The sequence below is a fragment of the Colossoma macropomum genome, unplaced genomic scaffold (assembly GCF_904425465.1).
Source record: "Colossoma macropomum unplaced genomic scaffold, Colossoma_macropomum, whole genome shotgun sequence".
NCBI lineage: Eukaryota > Metazoa > Chordata > Actinopteri > Characiformes > Serrasalmidae > Colossoma > Colossoma macropomum.
The window spans coordinates 35412251-35428490 of record NW_023494810.1 but is presented as its reverse complement, the minus strand read 5'-3'; the positions used below and the strand labels follow the sequence as shown (position 1 = coordinate 35428490).

At 44.3% G+C, this 16240-nt stretch overlaps 1 protein-coding gene across 1 annotated transcript; it reads right to left on the bottom strand.

Annotated features, from left to right (window-relative positions):
• Positions 1–4756: 4756 nt before the first annotated feature.
• Positions 4757–14776, bottom strand: irf6 (interferon regulatory factor 6). Its single transcript, XM_036559572.1, is given in 9 exon segments — positions 4757–6506; positions 7450–7506; positions 7508–7569; positions 7776–8168; positions 8977–9198; positions 10151–10246; positions 10409–10604; positions 11882–12057; positions 14427–14776. Coding segments are annotated over 8 exon segments (1431 nt in total). The 5' UTR covers positions 12056–12057; positions 14427–14776; the 3' UTR covers positions 4757–6275.
• Positions 14777–16240: the final 1464 nt, after the last annotated feature.

The window sequence follows — 16240 nt, the reverse complement described above, 5'->3', positions numbered from 1 at the left end:
TTTAACCCTAAAAATATAATTTCGCTACAGTCTGATCTCGATATTAAACCCTAAACCCAATTCAGCCACAGTCTGATCTCAGTATTTAACCCTAAACCCAATTAAGCCATAGTCTGATCTCAGTTTTATACCCTAAAAGCAATTTGGCCACAGTTTGATCTCAGTTTTTAACACTGAACCCAATTGAAGTACAGTCTAATCTCAGTATTAAACACTAAATGCAATTTAGTCACAGTCTGATTTCAGTTTTACATCATTAACCCAATTTAGTCACAGTCTAATCTCAGTATTTAACCCTAAACCCAATTTGGCTACAGTCTGATCTCTGTATTAAACCTTAAATGCAATTTAGCCACAGTCTGACCTCAGTATTTAACCCTAATCCGAATTTAGTCACAGTCTGATCTCAGTATTAAACCCTAAACCCAACTTAGCTACAGTCTGATCTCAGTATTAAACCCTCAAACCAATTTAGTCACAGACTCATCTGAGTATTTAATCCTAAACCCAATTTTGCAAGAGTCTAATGTCAGCATGTAACCCTAAACCCAATTTACCCACAGTCTAATCTCAATATTTAACCCTAAACCCAATTTTGTCAGAGTCTGATCTCAGTATTAAAAACTAAAAGTAATTTAGCCACAGTTTGATCTCAGTATTTAACCCCAAACCCAATTTAGCCACAGTCTGATCTCATTATTAAACCTTAAACCCAATTTAGCTACAGTCTGATCTCAGCATTAGATCCTGAACCCAGCTGGCACCGTCTGATCTCTGTGTTGTGTCCCAATAATGGAAAAAAGAGCTGAAGAATTGTATTCATGCTAAAGCTGTGCAGTCAGTTGTTTGTGTTTAAGACTGATTTGGTTATAAATCTGTCTCAGATTAATAATCTCTCCCACTCAGACACTCTGCAGGGTGATGACGGACTGTCTGGACTCATTAATTATGATTAATGTCTGATAGATTCTCATGTGAAGCACGCTCGCTCCAGGTGCTGCCTTTTATAACGGTCACCAGCAGAGGGTGCTGTGTTTTCAGGATTAAATATGGGGTCAGAATCTCGTCTATTGTGGTTTGAGCTGCTGCTCCCAATTTGATGAGGAAAATTGTCAATTTTCAGTTTTCAAGCCATTAGAAAATTTCTCACCCAGCGACTCATTCCAGAACCGCCTGCAGAGACGGGGACTCACCAACACCCCCCTGACCCTGAGGAGGATCTGACTGAAGTTTTCCATTCACATTCAGGAGAATCTTAAACCAGGATCAGTTGAGGTGGTGATGAAGTTGTTAAACACAGCCTCCGTTCTAAAGGTGAACTCTATACTGATACGATGAACTCAGGAGGAACCTTGGATCTAAAGACCAGCTTTCAATCTTCAAGATTTGCCAAGTCCAAAAGGTTGCTGGTTCAAATCTGGCTGGTGGTTCAGAGGAATGGAGGGATGAGGAGGGGAGAAGAAGGATGGAAGAAGGACGGTGTGAAAGCACAGGTTTAAGAAGCAAAAACATGTGATGTGATATTTAAAAACTAAGTCAAATCCCTTGTGTTCAGCTTCATTAACTCCTGCTCATCATCTCTGCAGAGGCCAGCGGGGTTGGTGCACCTTCCTCACACCTCTATTGTGTCTCACCCACCAACATTCATCACAAGCATCTTTCACGTCCACAAACATGACCTGGAGATTCTGTTTGGGATTTGAACTGATAACCTCCTGACCTTAGAGGCGTAACTCATACCAGCCACAGAACCTCACAGTTAACTAGGTCTTTTTTTGTGGACATTTGACTTTCAGACTCCCAGTGAGGCCCTGTAAAACAAACTTATTGTTATTGCACTGGTCCAGATTTAAACCCACAACCTTCTGAGTCCACTGACCCACAGCATCTCACAACACATGCTGCTTTTTTGGGGGATTTGACTTTCAAATTCATCCTCTCCTCAGCAAAGAAATGCAAGCCATAACCCGGTGATCTCCGACCCTGGTCCTGGAGATCTGCCTTCCTGCAGAGCCTAGTTCCAACCACAATCTACCTCACTTGCTCCAGCTCATTAACCTCTTTCCAAGTCTTTCCTGATTGGCTGGAACAGATGTATTAGCGTTAGGTAAGGGGGCGGGGCAGCATTTTAAATTCAGGTTGGAACTAAACCGCTCTCCAGGATCAGAGCAGGAGACCACTGGCGTAAGACCTCTGTGATGATGGGGATTCAAACTAATCAGGAACACAGTCTGTGGTTTTCTGTTCACATTTGACTTTTAATTCCTGCTCATTTTAATCATTCTGACAGTCAGAGTTACACATGACCAACTCGAGAAAGAGTGGAAGTGTTTCTACTTGTGTTTAGGGTCTCCTGAAGACCAGGTGACTGAGTGACCTGAACACTTAACGTTGCTCTGGAGAGAGGAGCTTACCTGGATCATGACTTTCAGACAAACACCTAAAATCAGCCCCAGGTTTAGGAAGGTGCTCGCATTAATCCGGCCTCGTCTCTGCCTCGAGCGTCAGCTGTGATGTGGTGGCTTTGTGAAGGAGGAGGCGACGCAGAGCAGAGATAAAGAAGCACAAAACATTTTCAAGGTTGAGGTCAGGGAGGAAGGAAACAGCCATGTTTTACCTTCTTCTGCTCAGGGGAGCATCAGCCTCCTTCATTATCAGCCTCCTTCATTATCAGCCTCCTTCATTATCAGCCTCCTTCATTATCAGCCTCCTACATTATCAGCCTCCTTCATTATCAGCCTCCTTCATTATCAGCCTCCTTCTTTTTCAGCCTCCTTCGTTTTCAGCCTCCTTCGTTTTCAGCCTCCTACATTATCAGCCTCCTTCATTATCAGCCTCCTTCATTTTCAGCCTCCTTCATTTTCAGCCTCCTTCATTATCAGCCTCCTTCATTTTCAGCCTCCTTCATTATCAGCCTCCTTCATTTTCAGCCTCCTTCATTATCAGCCTCCTTCATTTTCAGCCTCCTTCATTATCAGCCTCCTTCATTATCAGCCTCCTACATTATCAGCCTCCTTCATTATCAGCCTCCTTCATTTTCAGCCTCCTTCATTATCAGCCTCCTTCATTTTCAGCCTCCTTCATTATCAGCCTCCTTCATTTTCAGCCTCCTTCATTATCAGCCTGCTTCATTTTCAGCCTCCTTCATTATCAGCCTCCTACATTATCAGCCTCCTTCATTATCAGCCTCCTTCATTTTCAGCCTCCTTCATTATCAGCCTCCTTCATTTTCAGCCTCCTTCATTTTCAGCCTCCTTCATTATCAGCCTCCTTCATTTTCAGCCTCCTACATTATCAGCCTGCTTCATTTTCAGCCTCCTTCATTATCAGCCTCCTTCATTTTCAGCCTCCTTCATTATCAGCCTCCTACATTATCAGCCTCCTTCATTATCAGCCTCCTTCATTTTCAGCCTCCTTCATTATCAGCCTCCTTCATTTTCAGCCTCCTTCATTTTCAGCCTCCTTCATTTTCAGCCTCCTTCGTTTTCAGCCTCCTTCATTATCAGCCTCCTTTGTTTTCAGCCTCCTTCGTTTTCAGCCTCCTTCATTTTCAGCCTCTGTGACTTATTTACACTCAACATGTTTTGTTTTGAGCAGGGGTGCCCAAACTTTTGCACATGACACTATAGTAATACAGTTCAGTGACATAAGCGTTTCCTCCCGGGCTGCTCATGGGGGCATCACCTTCTTTTCCGACCCATCATGTCTTTCATGAACTTCAAATTATCAAGACCAGGAGATTCTATTTGGGGTTTGAACCAACAACCTTCTGATCACAGTTCAGAGCAGCGAGATGCAGGAGCTCAATCACAGTAAGGTGTCTTTTCTCACTGCATGCTGTGGAGAGGAGATCAAAAACATGACCTGAAGGTTCTTGAGCAGAATCTGAACTCATAACCTCCTGACTTGGAGAACCAGGCTTCTAAACATTGAGTCCTCAACAAGCACTGCTGTTCTGGAAACTCTGGAGTCTCTCTGAGCTGCTGACTCAGACATGCGGAACGTTTTGGTGGGATTTTTGGTTCTACCAAAACATCTGAAGCTCCTGCTATGGGATTCAAAGATCTGAGAAGTCAGTGCAGAACAATAAAAGTGAGGGTGTTTTATATAATGTGTATATAACTCGTGTAATTATTTAACAGGCGATCAAAATCAGATTCGTCAAAATTAAAAATTTTCTGCATAATTAAGTGGTTAAGATGTAAACAGAGCGGTTCAGAGCGGTTCAGAGGGGTTCGGTGTGAAACGCTCTGTTCTAGATAAACTTACCGAGTCAGAACTGTTCACAGTGGTGGTGATAGGAACCAGACGTCCACCTCTAAAAGCTCCCTCACAGAAAGTTCCTACATGAAATGGTTATGAATTCACTGCCTGATGACTGAGACACTGTTTATGATAGTTTAGAGAACTTAAACTCCATTCATGGTGGAGGGATACATGCAGGGCGCTGTGAGGCAAAATAGACCCCAAAGAAAACTTATTATTTCAGATTTTCCACTATTTTCCATCATCAACATTCCATATAAACTCAGAAGACTCGTGTAGGTTCACTGGTGGTTCTGGATAGTAAATAAAATGTCTATATCTGTGTTGTAGTCATGGCGACCCCTGGTTCCTATCACCACCACTGTAAAGACATCTGAACCATTTCACACCAAACTACTCTGAATCACTCTGTTCACATCTCACACACTGAGTTATGGTAAATGGTTGGAATTCACATCAATTAAAATAACAGAATCGATTCAGTCTTGCGTCAGATGAAAAAAGGAGGAGGTAACTTTATTATAATTTTATTTATAAAAGCAAACAGACTAAATCATATCACACGACATGAGAAGAACAAAATTAAAGCTGAGCCTAAACTTAAAACAGTACAGCAGCCCCCAAAATACAGAAACACTACAGCAAAACTCTGATCTACACTTTATATAGTCTATATGTACAGATACATGTTTAGGAGATTACATCACCGCAGGAGTCTATCAGCATGTGATTAACAGTGAATGTCCAGAGAATCACCGCCCGCGCTCTACTGACCCCTAAAAGCCTCAGCGTCTGAGCTGCATGATGTACAGGCTGCTCACCCTTATTACAGTATTAGCCAGTCAAATATGCAAATGAGTCGTTATTTCGTGTTCTGACGTCTGAATAACCAACAAACAGAAACAATTTAGGCCACAACAAAGCGGTCAGTCTTAAACAGACCACAAGGAGGATTTACTGAAGTGTTTTAAATATATTCCAAACTATACACCCTACAAAAGATGGTTCTTCAAGGGTTCTTCAGTAAGGAAAACGGTTCTATATAGAACCATGAGCACTCAAAGAACACTGCATGATTGAAGGGTTCTTTGCGTCATGAAGGGGTTTTTCAGACTCTTTGAGAATGTGCTGCAGATGCTTCTAAACGTTTTCTGCGAGTGTTTCAATGTCAGGCTTGTAACAGTAGAAGAACCCTTTTTGGCGCTATATAAAACTCTTTCTATATAGAACCATCTACAGCACATGTTCTATCAGAAGAACCCTTTTACAACACAAAGAACCCTTGAATTTCGTTATTAAGTGTGGATCATAACCGCAGTGTGTAGAAATATGATGTTTACTCCACATCGTGCAGCTGCAGTGAGTTTACAGCTCAGGGGAAACGAGTTTATGGAATATATGAATATTTCACTGCTCTGCTTCAGCGACGCGGCAACAACACAAACTCTTCATCAATCATTAATGGGCTGAAAGCTCGGCTGCAGGAGAGACTTTGACCGGCCATCCAGATCGGTGAGAACAGCACGACTGCTGAGGTTTCACTGTAACGAGCTAATTAATGTTTTAAGATCACATCGTTGCTTTTGTTAAATAAGACTTTTGAAAGTATATAAACTCAAAATGTGAAACTAAACGGCAAAATTTGGAAATTACTGTTTTTGTGACCAACTCGTTTACATAAGCCCACCCACTCTGCCCACACGAGTTTAGCCCCGCCCATCCCGCATCCATCAGTTTAGTTATGCTGAAGTTCTGACTGCTTCCTAAAGAGGCATGCAGGGCAGCCAGTCAGAACAGAGCTCATTTGCATAGAAGGTTTCATAGGTGCAGCTTGTGTACATCTAAGGGATAAAGAGAGTCACATAAAAATGAAGTATGATGTAAAAATGTTATAAGAGAAAAAACAAGCAGTATGTAGTTTACGGGCAGTTTAATCTATAATAATCTAGTTATTCTTAATGCTACACAACTGCCCCTCGCTGCAGTAACGGAGCACTCCTCAGAGTCTGTTACTGAGCGTGCAGGGCGGTGGGCAGGTGGACGTTGGCCCCCGGGGGGAGGGGCCAGGTGTCGTGTCCCTGGTGCGTCTGTAGGAGGCGGTAGAGCTGCTTCAGCTGCGTGACGATGTTGTCTTTGATGTCGGGGACGGAGATCTGCAGGCGGACGCTGCTGCTGTCGAACGAGCGCGTGCCGTCACCGGAGAACATCTCACAGATGATCCGAGCCACCACCGGGATCACCTGCACAAACAGGAGAACCTCAGCACCACCGTTACACCTACAGCAGGAACGTACACAGACCCATTCCAGACGGTTCTGAACACAGAGTAACCGTTCCACACAGAACATGTACAAACCTGACCCAGCACTGTTTCCTCGAAGCGGTTAGCTGACCACGCTAGCAGCCGTAAAACTGTTCAGCGGGATGACGCATTGATGCAGCTGTTTGCTGACTGGTTCTACGTTTACGCTGCATCTCTCAGAATTCGAAAAATAATCAAATAAATGAAGAGTGCACGATTTTAAAACCCGCATTCAATAAACGTCAAACCATCATTGTAGCAACAACTGCTAACTGTTACACGGCACTGCTAACCTGCTAGGTTAGCACTATCAGCTCTGCTCACCACAGAACAGGTTCGACTCCGACTGACAGAAGCTCCATGACGCAACGACTCAAACGTGACGGCGCGACGTCGAGCGGCTGGTGTGGGAGCTGAAGCCTCCGAGCTCAGCTAATGCTAAGTGGATAAACTGAATGAACAGCAGAGCCAGACGCTCTGAGCCAGACTGCAGAGCGCTTAGCTACAGTTCAACACCGAGGAAGACTCGTGTGCAGAGGTTTGTGCACCCCTGGTCAGGTTCCACGTATTTATTGATTTTCTGAGTGTAAATAAGTTGCACGTCCTCTACAGACACACTACTGCACACCTGAACACACACTGCAAACGTTACAGCACATTCTGTATTTCATGGGTTTTTGTTGAATTCAGTAAATAAGTGTGCAGCAGTGCCTCTGTAGAGGATGTGGAACTGACTTACACTCAGAAAATCAACAAACACATGGAGATCGATCAGAAACATCTGTGTTCACCTGTAATTAAGTCATTAAATTCACAAATACTGCATATTTTTACATTTTCATTAGTTTTATATTTTTGTGTACGGCAAGTCTCAGTCTCACCTGCACCATGATGAGCTTCCTCTCTCTCGGCCGGCCGTCTGGCCACTCCTCTCCGAAAACACAGGTGGATATCAAACTGAGGAAGGGCAGGAGACTGACCACGCTGGTGCGCAATCACACCTACATACAAACACAAACATATTATAAACTTCACAGTGAGTTACTGAATCACTGACTCAGTCTGAGTACAATTACTGAAAAATCCTCTATAATGTTCATATGACCCACACAGTCACTCTGACAGACTGTAATACACTACAGGAAGTGTAGGGGGCGATACGGCTTCTACTGTTTCAGTTATAACAGGAGAAGCTGAATGTACTGACCGCTGAGGAAGGTCTCCAGGCAGAAGAGTTTGACCTTGCGCTGGCGTTCGATGAGGTTTGGGGCGTTGGGGTTGGGGGCGCAGGGTCCAGACCAGTACACCTTACACTGACACAGCCGGACGGCGTAGATGTCGTGTCCGCTGACCTCCAGGATGAGGCCGCGGTCCATGACGTCCAGCAAGCGGTTGGTGAAGAGGCGCTGCTTGTCGTTGTTGATTTGATCGGTGGAGGGAAAGCGGAGCTGCTCGAGAGAAATCGGCCCAAACAGCTCCTCCTGATTCACCATCGGACCCAGATCACCGTAGAACAGCCGGCAACCCTGAGGGTTACTGACCGTCATCGCTGGACACATCTCCTTACCACGGTAATAAAACTGCACCTCCAGATCCGTCACTGAACACACAAACACACAAGATGCTATCAGTATCTACAATCAGCTCTAGCAGTAAAATCCTTTCAAACCTAATGAGAAACTTTAGAACAGACTCAGTTTATATCACAATACCTACATTTAGAGTCGGTTATTCATTCAGCCTAATGAGAAACTGTAGAACAGACTCAGTTTATATCACAATACCTACATTTAGAGTCAGTTATTCATTCAGCCTAATGAGAAACTGTAGAACAGACTCGGTTTATATCACAATACCTACATTTAGAGTCAGTTATTCATTCAGCCTAATGAGAAACTGTAGAACAGACTCAGTTTATATCACAATACCTACATTTAGAGTCGGTTATTCATTCAGCCTAATGAGAAACTGTAGAACAGACTCAGTTTATATCACAATAACTACAGTTAGAGTCGGTTATTCATTCATCATAGATGATATATTTGCATCTCTAACCCAAATTTGTTCATGATTCTCCCTCCTTAAAAAATACAAATTCTACAAACTCGTAATTATGCTCATAATTCATATCCAGATCTCCACCACAGACGCTCTGAGATCACTTCCTCGTCATTACTGTCTCTGCTTAAGTCTCTGTTTTAAATATACCTGATTTCTGCCTGTTTCTTCCTCTGCTGCGTCTTTTAGGCAAAAAATTCACAGCAGATCTGCGGCTAAAATGTGCTTGGCAGAGGTTTATTGATCATAAAGCAGCTACTGATCCTTTATGTGTATTTATCACTTCTTCATAACTGTATTGTTGCCTATATGACCGCCTCCTCCTGATCAGAGCGCCGTGGTGTTCTCACTGGGCAGGGAGCTGATCCAGGTCTCCGGGGTGGTGAACAGCGTGTCCGGTATGGCTGAAATGGGCTGCGGCTCCGTGCCGGCCGGCTGAACGTCCATCTCTATGTCCATCGGCTCCTTCTTAGGCCACACCTCCGGAGGGGCCGGGGTGCAGCTGGGAGGCTGCATGGGTGACACAGAGCCTGGGGGGGTCCAAACTGGGGGGGCCAGAGGGGAGCTGCTCACTGCAACACACACAAATAAACACACATACATCACGTTTTGTGTCAGCAGCACCACTTCAGGATGAATTATATATTATTATAAACATCCCCTGAGATTTAAGGAGGACTACAACATATTTTAATGAAATAGTTTTGTCGTCAGGTTTGCATGTTGGGTTGAGAAACATTGCCTGAGCTGGACCACACGCCTGCAACCAGGTGACACACCAGAAACCATGTGACACACCTGAAACCAGGTAACACACCTGAAACCAGGTGACATACCTGAAACCAGGTGACACACCTGAAACCAGGTAACACACCAGAAACCACGTAACACACCTGAAACCAGGTAACACACCTGAAACCAGGTGACACACCTGAAACCAGGTAACACACCAGAAACCACGTAACACACCTGAAACCAGGTAACACACCAGAAACCAGGTAACACACCAGAAACCACGTAACACACCTGAAACCAGGTAACACACCAGAAACCAGGTAACACACCAGAAACCAGGTAACACACCTGAAACCACGTAACACACCAGAAACCACGTAACACACCTGAAACCACGTAACACACCAGAAACCAGATAACACACCTGAAACCAGGTAATACACCTTATCCAGGTATCAGACCTGAGATCTTTTTTACTAAATGCTTTTGTGGCCAGGTTTGCATGTTTAGTTTCCCAGAAACACTGGATTCACACTTTGGTTAGAAATCTGCTCCAAACACACAGCAGCACACACTGAAGACCAACGTACCATCTCAGCCACACATAATGATTTAGCCAGCAGGATATTCACTGTAATCTGCACTGACCAGCTGTTACTGAAGGGATCGTCACTAGGAGGGAATATCAGTATGTGTGAGATCCTACATTAAACTCTGATTCTGCTAAAACATCACTGCCTGCTTCCGCACGTTCAGGCTGCAGTGTAAATACCTGCGTGTGTGACTGACCTGGCGGGTGGTATGGAGGTGGTGGGGGTTCTGGTGTATCTGGCACATCATCATCCTCACCATCAGAATCATACGCAGGAGCTGAACCTGTAGAACCTGAACAAGAATACATAATAATAATAATAATGATAATAATAATGATAATAATAATAATAATAATAATAATTTACACTGATGAGTTTGTCTGAGTCTCAGAACACTGTGTGTGTGTGTGTGTGTGTGTGTGTGTGTGTGTGTGTGTGTGTGTGTGTGTTTTACCGGGGTTGCTGAGAGGCTGAGGGATGTCACACACGTCGTAGATCTTCAGGGGGTTCATGGGAACCTCCTTGGTGCCGTCATAGATGAGGTTAAACTCCCGGCTCTTGTTGAGGGCGCAGCGCAGCTGAGCTTTCCACTTCGCCGGATCAGGTTCATCAACTCCCTCCTGAAACTTCCCCGTCTCCACGGCCCATGCCTGACACACACACACACACACACACACACGCACGCACACAGCCGCACGCACACACACACACGCACACACGCACACACACACACACACACACACAGCCGCACACACACACACACACACACACACACGCACACAACACACACACGACACACGCACACAGACGCACGCGCACACACACGCACACACACAGCCACACACGCACACACACAGCCACACACATACACACACACACACAGACGCACACAGCCACACACACACAGACGCACACAGCCACACACACACACACACGCACACACACACACACACACACACACACAGCACACACACACACAGACGCACGCGCACACACACACACGCACAGACACATAGCCGCACGCACACAGACGCACGCACACACACGCACGCACACACACACACACACACACGCACACACACACACACGCACACACACACACACACACACACGCACACACCGCACACACACACACACACGCACACACACACACACACGCACGCACACACACACACGCACACAGCCGCACACACACACACACAGCCGCGCACACACACACACACGCGCACACACACACACACGCACGCGCACACACACACACACGCACGCGCACACACACACACACGCACACAGCCGCACACACACACACACACACGCACACAGACGCACGCGCACACACACACACACACACAGCCGCACACACACACACACACACAGCCGCACGCACACACACACACACACGCACACAGCCACGCACACACACACACGCACACAGCACGCACACACACACACACACAGCCGCACGCACACACACACACACGCACACAGCCACACGCACACACACGCACACACGCACGCACACACACAGCCGCACGCACGCACATGTATATACAGTATTAAAGTGACAGTTCACAGAAATATCAAATTAGTGTAAAATCTTAAGGATCATTTTTGTAAAATTGACAATTTCATTTTTTTGTATGAACTTCAGGGGAAAATAGTGTAGAATCTAATTGTGTATAAAAATAAGGAGAACATGTAAAACTGCACATTAGACTTATAAGGTTGAGGTGGAAATGCTGTATGTTTGAATGTTGACAAGGTGGAAAAAATGTAAATTTGAAATTTGCGTGATGAGAAAAACTGTCTAAATCTGATTTTTGTAAAAGTTTGTGTCAATTTTAAATTCTTACATTTTGAACCCCCCCCCATCCAACGAACCAACCCTAACCCCTCATGGTGTGGTTGTCATGGCAGCAGGTCTGACCTTGAAGATGGTGTTCTCCTCTTCCTGTTGGGCCGTGTGCCGCGTGGCGTGTTTCCACGGGATCTGGAAGCGTTTGGCTTCGCGGTCCAACCACACCAAACCCGGGAACGTCCCGTTATCTATCTGAGCCACCAGCCAGGGCTTCAGCCGCACACGCCGGGGGTGCACCGACATCTCTGTGGGGGGGCATGAGGGTCAACATACCACCCCTACTGATCACCGATAAAAGTTTACAACAGTGAAAATATTCTTATCTTTAACCTCAATATGAAGAGATTTTATTCTGGATCATTTCAGTCCATCAGTAAATGTTCACACAGTCACATAAAATAACAGAGGATCTTTCCAAATTATGAATAAATTAATAAATTAATGGACCTGCCCCTCTTCCTTTTGCAGCTGCATGTTTATCTGCTTTAATAACTCACCTGAACGGTTTGGGGAAAATATCAAACCGTGATTTTTCTGACTGATACTGAGACTAAAATTGTGAATATTTTCTATAAATTAAGGTTCAGGCTTGTTTTTTGGCCAAGAGGATCAGAATATCCACTTTTCCTGGCTCAGGGACACAAACGCATGAAGGTTTGGTTGCCTCTGGTTGGTCCAGCTCTACAGACAGTTCACAGGCTCTGTGTTAGGAAGTTAAATTAATATAGACATTAATTATTAAAAACTGCAGCTCTTACGATTGGAAAATTGCGCTCTCTTAAATTGTGATTTCGATATAAAAATGAATAATTTTTCAGCCACAGCACTAGAGGACAGCAAAACGACAATTATTACCATATTTATTATTACAGTGATTATTCGATTCACAGTGCGCTTTTCTGAGCGTTTGGTGACCGTCAGCAATAAAAGTAGCAACACTGAGCAACCATGTTTCAAAAATGAGCATCGATCTACACAATTTACACGACAAATCAGTCTACAAGAGTACCGATCTACACCAAATCAGTCTACAAGAGTACCGATCTACACCAAATCAGTCTACAAGAGTACCGATCTACACCAAATCAGTCTACAAGAGTATCGATCTACACCTAATCAGTCTACAAGAGTACCGATCTACACAAATCGTCTACAAAATCAGTCTACAAGAGTATCGATCTACACCTAATCAGTCTACAAGAGTACCGATCTACACCAAATCAGTCTACAAGAGTATCGATCTACACCAAATCAGTCTACAAGAGTACCGATCTACACCTAATCAGTCTACAAGAGTATCGATCTACACCTAATCAGTCTACAACGAGTATCGATCTACGAGTATTGATCTACACCAAATCAGTCTACAAGAGTACCGATCTACACCAAATCAGTCTACGAGTACCGATCTACATCAAATCAGTCTACGAGTATCGATCTACACCAAATCAGTCTACAACGAGTATCGATCTACGAGTATTGATCTACACCAAATCAGTCTACGAGTATCGATCTACACCAAATCAGTCTACAACGAGTATCGATCTACACCAAATCAGTCTACAACGAGTATCGATCTACACCAAATCAGTCTACAACGAGTATCGATCTACACCAAATCAGTCTACGAGTATCGATCTACAACAAGTATCGATCTACAACAAGTATCGATCTACAACAAGTATCGATCAACACCAAATCAGTCTACAACGAGTATCGATCTACACCAAATCAGTCTACGAGTATCGATCTACAACAAGTATCGATCTACAACAAGTATCGATCTACAACAAGTATCGATCAACACCAAATCAGTCTACAACGAGTATCGATCTACACCAAATCAGTCTACGAGTATCGATCTACAACAAGTATCGATCTACAACAAGTATCGATCTACAACAAGTATCGATCAACACCAAATCAGTCTACAACGAGTATCGATCTACACCAAATCAGTCTACGAGTATCGATCTACAACAAGTATCGATCAACACCAAATCAGTCTACAACGAGTATCGATCTACACCAAATCAGTCTACGAGTATCGATCTTCACCAAATCAGTCTACGAGTATCGATCTACAACAAGTATCGATCAACACCAAATCAGTCTACAACGAGTATCGATCAACACCAAATCAGTCTACAACGAGTATCGATCTTCACCAAATCAGTCTACGAGTATCGATCTATGAGTATTGATCTACAACATATCAGTTATAACTCTACACAAGTTATACAATGTATCAGTCTACAAGTATCAATCAACAACGTATCGGTCTACAATGAGCACTGATATATTTATAATAGCAGTAATAGCAGTGGTGGTGTAGTGTAGTGGAATCAGTGCTGCGTCTGTAGTTGAGCTGTGTTTGGCTGTAGTTTGGCTGTAGTTGGCTGTAGTTTGGCTGTAGTTGGCTGTAGTTGGCTGTAGTTTGGCTGTAGTTGGCTGTAGTGGAGTATCTGAGGGCTGTTCTGATCCTCACTAAACTCTCTAAACTCTCTGAAGCTCCACTCCGCCGAATCTGCTGCTGAAGCTAAAAGGCTAAATGCAAATGGATAAAAGCTAAAGGCTAATGCTAAAGCTGTGTTCAGACAGAGCTCGGACTCACCTGCAGCGCGAGCCGGAAGCCGCTCACAAACTTCCAGTCGGAGTTAAAGTCTCGGTGGAGCCGCTCACCGCGCGCGCACCGACCGCACAACACTAGTCCAGGCACTGACAGAGCGGCGCGCGCGGGTCTGAGCGGGGTCTGAAGGGGTTCTGGGGGGTTTCGGAGCTGAACAGTCGGAGCCGCCGCGTTTCTGTTTTCGCTGCTTTCGACTCTTCCCGAAACTCAGGTAGGCGATGACGTCACGCACGTTTCAGGGCGGCACACCTTTGCGCGCGAGCGCGGTCACTCTCTCTCTCGCTCTCTCTCTCTCTCTCTCTCTCACACACACACACTCACACACACACACACTCTCACACACACACACACACACACACACACACACACACTCACACACACACACACACTCTCACACACACACACACACACACACACACTCACACACTCACACACACACACACACACACACGCACTGAATCAGCTGAGTTTCCTGGAAGCGCCGCAGAAACATTAACACAGAAACTCGGAGTTTCAGCTCAGACTGACCTCATTTACATATTCACCACACTCGGCCTGTCACACTGCAGCTGAGCTGTGACATCACACAACATCAAAGCGCTGTGATCCTCTTATTTTCAGTACATTTAAAGTTATTCTATACATTACACGAGTATTTATATGTATATATGTTTATAATGATCCTGCTGAACAAAGACAATCAGACAGAGCCATTAGAACTGAAACCTGATGGTTTTGCTTTCTAATGGGAATTGGCTTAATGGTCACCATTACAGACCACTAGATTCCTGTAGGACACCTTTAGATCCCATTAGGAAACCATCAAATGCATCTGGGATCAGAACAGCTGTTAAACCATTAGAGTCCTTTGCACTGTGATATCAACCCATCAGGAGAACACAGAACACCATTAGAGACTATTGGACACCATCAGGAACCAGCAGAACCTTTAATGATTCTGGTTTTGGCAGCGTATTTGTTCTACGTTCTACTCTATAAAGTTTTATGTATATAAATGAAACTAAAACTCCCTCTTTCTGTTTTTTTAGTCTACAAACAATTTAAGCTAATTATATTCACTCTTAAAAAGACGGTTCTTCACGGGTTCTTTAGCACAGAAAATGGTTCTATACCCTTTGCATGATTAAATGGTGAAATGGTTCTTCAGACTGATGGGGATGTGCTGTATGTGGTTCTATACGGCACCAAAAGGGTTCTTCTATTATGACAACGTGAAACTTTTAACAATAGCAGAAACCATTTTGGTTCAGTGTAGAACCATCTACAACACATTCTCCATCAGTCTGAAGAACCATATCACCATGCAGAGAACCGTTTAATCAGATGGTTCTTTGACTGTTCAAGGTTCAATATAGAACCATTTTCTTTACTAAAGAACCCTTGAAGAATATTTCTTTATATAATTATTATTTTACACCGGTCAGCCATAACATTCTGACCACCTCCTTGTTTCTACACTCATTGTCCATTTTATCAGCTCCACTTACTATATAGGTGCACTTTGTAGTTCTACAGTTACAGACTGTAGTCCATCTGTTTCTCTGATACTTTGTTAGCCCCCTTTTACCCTGTTCTTCAGTGGTCAGGACCCCCATGGACCCTCACAGAGCAGGTACTATTTGGGTGGTGGGTCATTCTCAGCACTGCCGTAACACTGACGTGGTGGTGGTGTGCGAGTGGATCAGACACAGCAGTGCTGCTGGAGTTTTTAAACACTGTGTCCACTCACTGTCCACTCTATTAGACACTCCTACCTTGTCAGTCCACCTTGTCATCTG